A 2,423-nucleotide genomic window follows, 5' to 3' on the forward strand; every position below is an offset into this window, starting at 1 on the left:
TCTGGCCAGTCAAGGCCTCTGAGTGAGCAGCCTCTGGAGCCAGATTCTGAGGGTGGGCGGGCGTGCTCTTTGGTGTTCCCACTGCCCCACTTGGGGCTTCTCTTGTGACCATTTCCATCTTTCTTCCACCTCCTGCTTTTAACACCCTGCACTCTTAGCCCTCTGTTGTCACATTCTTGAATATTCGTGCCCACAAGCTGTGTTGCGTCATGGCCTTTGTCCTATTCTTTGGGATGGTCCTGGGGATTGTAAACTCAATGGTGGGTCCCCATCAAACCCACCCCACAACCCCAGCATTCCCCACACCACTCTCAGACCTACAGTTAAAGGACCATTCCCAGGATCTAGTCCTGGACTGATTGATGAACCTGTGCAGTGGGCACCTCTGTCCCCCACAGGGTCTTCTGGGGTGAGGTCAATGAGTGGGTGGTGTCAAGAGGAGGCTGAGCGAAGCCTGGAATGTAGACAAAATAGGCAAGTTGAGAACTGTGGAGGGCTGCCGGGAGCAAAGGCCGAGTAGCGCGAGGTGTGTTCACGGTGAGAAGACTCATACTGGGCTGGGCAGTGGCAGGTGGGGTTGCCAGTGGGGTAGTGTGTGCCTGGCATGTTCTCATCTGTCCAGTGAGGTGTGTGGCCCTGGGGTGCCCACATGAGTAGAAAGTGGCCTGAGCTGAAGCTGACCGTCCATCCTCACATGCAGAGGGAACCACTGTAGCCCTTCTGAACCACATCACCTGCTGTGACCCTGATCCTTCACCTGCACAGACTCCAGGTCAGCAGCACCATATCCATCCAGAGAGACAGTCCCTGGCTGAACAGAAAGGACTTGCTACCACTGCTGCTTGGGATGCTGCGTTCTGTGCTGAGGACGGATGACTGACAGCTTTCTCCCATTTCTTTCATTTCAGGCTCAGTTTTCAGATAAGCCCGTCCAAGATCGGGGTCTGGTAGTGACAGACCTCAAAGCTGAGGATGTGGTTCTTGAGCATCGCAGCTACTGCTCAGCGAGGGCTCAGGACAGACACTTTGCTGGAGATGTCCTGGGCTACGTCACTCCAGTAAGTTGTGGCCTTCACAGTGCAGAGGGAGGGCCTGAGGCTCAGACTATCTCTCCCCGGCCCCCATGATGGCCTGGCCTCTTCCTGGTCAGGCCTGACCTCCCTGGACTGCCACCATTCTGAGGCCACAGTGGGAGGGATACTATCTTGGAGATGGCAGAGTGAAGGGCACTCGGATTTTCTCTGGGAGCTTGCTCCTAGTGGCTGCAGGTGACCTTTGTTGGTACTCCCTGTATCCAGAGGTGGGCTCTCAGGCCATGTGGCCCCAGCTGCCAGCCTGCAGCAGTGGTTGTGCACCAGCTCAGGGCAGGGGCTTGTAGAAATGAGCATCAGTCTCCCTTGGTGAAAGGGACATCATGGCCAGGATCCCAGCAGCTCTCCAGAGTGGGAGAAGGGCCTCACCAGCTGGGGGCTGATGTCAGCCGAGCTGAGAGCTGTCTGCACAGGGCAGCTGGCCCCAGGTACATCCAGCGCAGCCAGAGGTGAGGCAGGTGTGCGCTCACCCATCTGCTATCTCCTTCCTCTGCCAGTGGAATAGCCATGGCTACGACATCGCCAAGGTCTTCGGGAGCAAGTTCACGCAGATCTCACCGGTCTGGCTGCAGTTGAAGAGACGCGGCCGTGAGATGTTTGAGGTCACGGGCCTCCATGATGTGGACCAAGGTTCTCACCTTCCTGCTTCTCTGTGCTTGTCGCGTGGGCTCAGAAGGGTATGAGAGAGAATGTGTGTTTATGTGAGTGTGAGAGTGTGTCTTTGAGTGTGAATGTGGGTGTGTTTCTCTGTGTGTGACCATGAAGTGTGAGCATGTGAGTGTGACTCTGGGTATGGGGGTAGAAGTACACATGTGTGAGTGTGATGAACATGTGGCCCACTCCCCATCCCCCACAGTTGAACCTGGAGAGCAGGCCCGTGGCATGGGCTGGTGTACAGGTAGGAAGGCAAGTGGAGCAGGGCGGGCTGGGTGAAGGTGGTCCCTGTGGTGGTCACCACTGTAGGACCCTGTGCAAGCCCATGTCAGTGCCTCAGAATGGTCCACCTGGCTCTGCCCCAGTGGTCTGGGTGGCCATGGGGTGGTCCTTCCCTTACACGTCTGAGCTGTGCATGACGTATGCAGGGCAAGCTCCAAGATGACTCAGGCAGCCTCTGGGCAGTGCAAGGCACAGGTCGTTGCCCACCCCCAACCCCGTCCCTCCCTTAGTTTCCACTCGATGTCCAGGAAGTCAGGGGACCAGGCAGGGGGAAGCTCCCCTGGTGGCACATCCTGTCAAAATGTTCCTGAGTTTGTACAGCTGAGCCTCACATTTGGGCTCTGACCGAGAACTAGCAAGGGGGAGTGTTAGCCAGTTTTTTTTTTTTTTTTTTTT

The 2,423-nt window shown here is 56.4% G+C and overlaps 1 protein-coding gene across 2 annotated transcripts in view; it reads left to right on the forward strand.

The window, feature by feature from the left end:
• The window catches only part of CHID1 (chitinase domain containing 1), a 36,983-nt gene that overhangs the window by 1,055 nt on the left and 33,505 nt on the right, over nucleotides 1–2,423 (forward strand). For both annotated transcript variants that reach the window (XM_008588578.1, XM_008588577.1), the window contains exons 2-3: nucleotides 909–1,058; nucleotides 1,589–1,721. In XM_008588578.1, coding sequence (XP_008586800.1) covers nucleotides 909–1,058; nucleotides 1,589–1,721 — 283 coding nt within the window. The remainder of the gene's footprint in view (nucleotides 1–908; nucleotides 1,059–1,588; nucleotides 1,722–2,423) is intronic.

The sequence above is a fragment of the Galeopterus variegatus genome, unplaced genomic scaffold (assembly GCF_000696425.1).
Source record: "Galeopterus variegatus unplaced genomic scaffold, G_variegatus-3.0.2 Scaffold4911, whole genome shotgun sequence".
In the NCBI taxonomy this organism is placed as follows: Eukaryota; Metazoa; Chordata; class Mammalia; order Dermoptera; family Cynocephalidae; genus Galeopterus; species Galeopterus variegatus.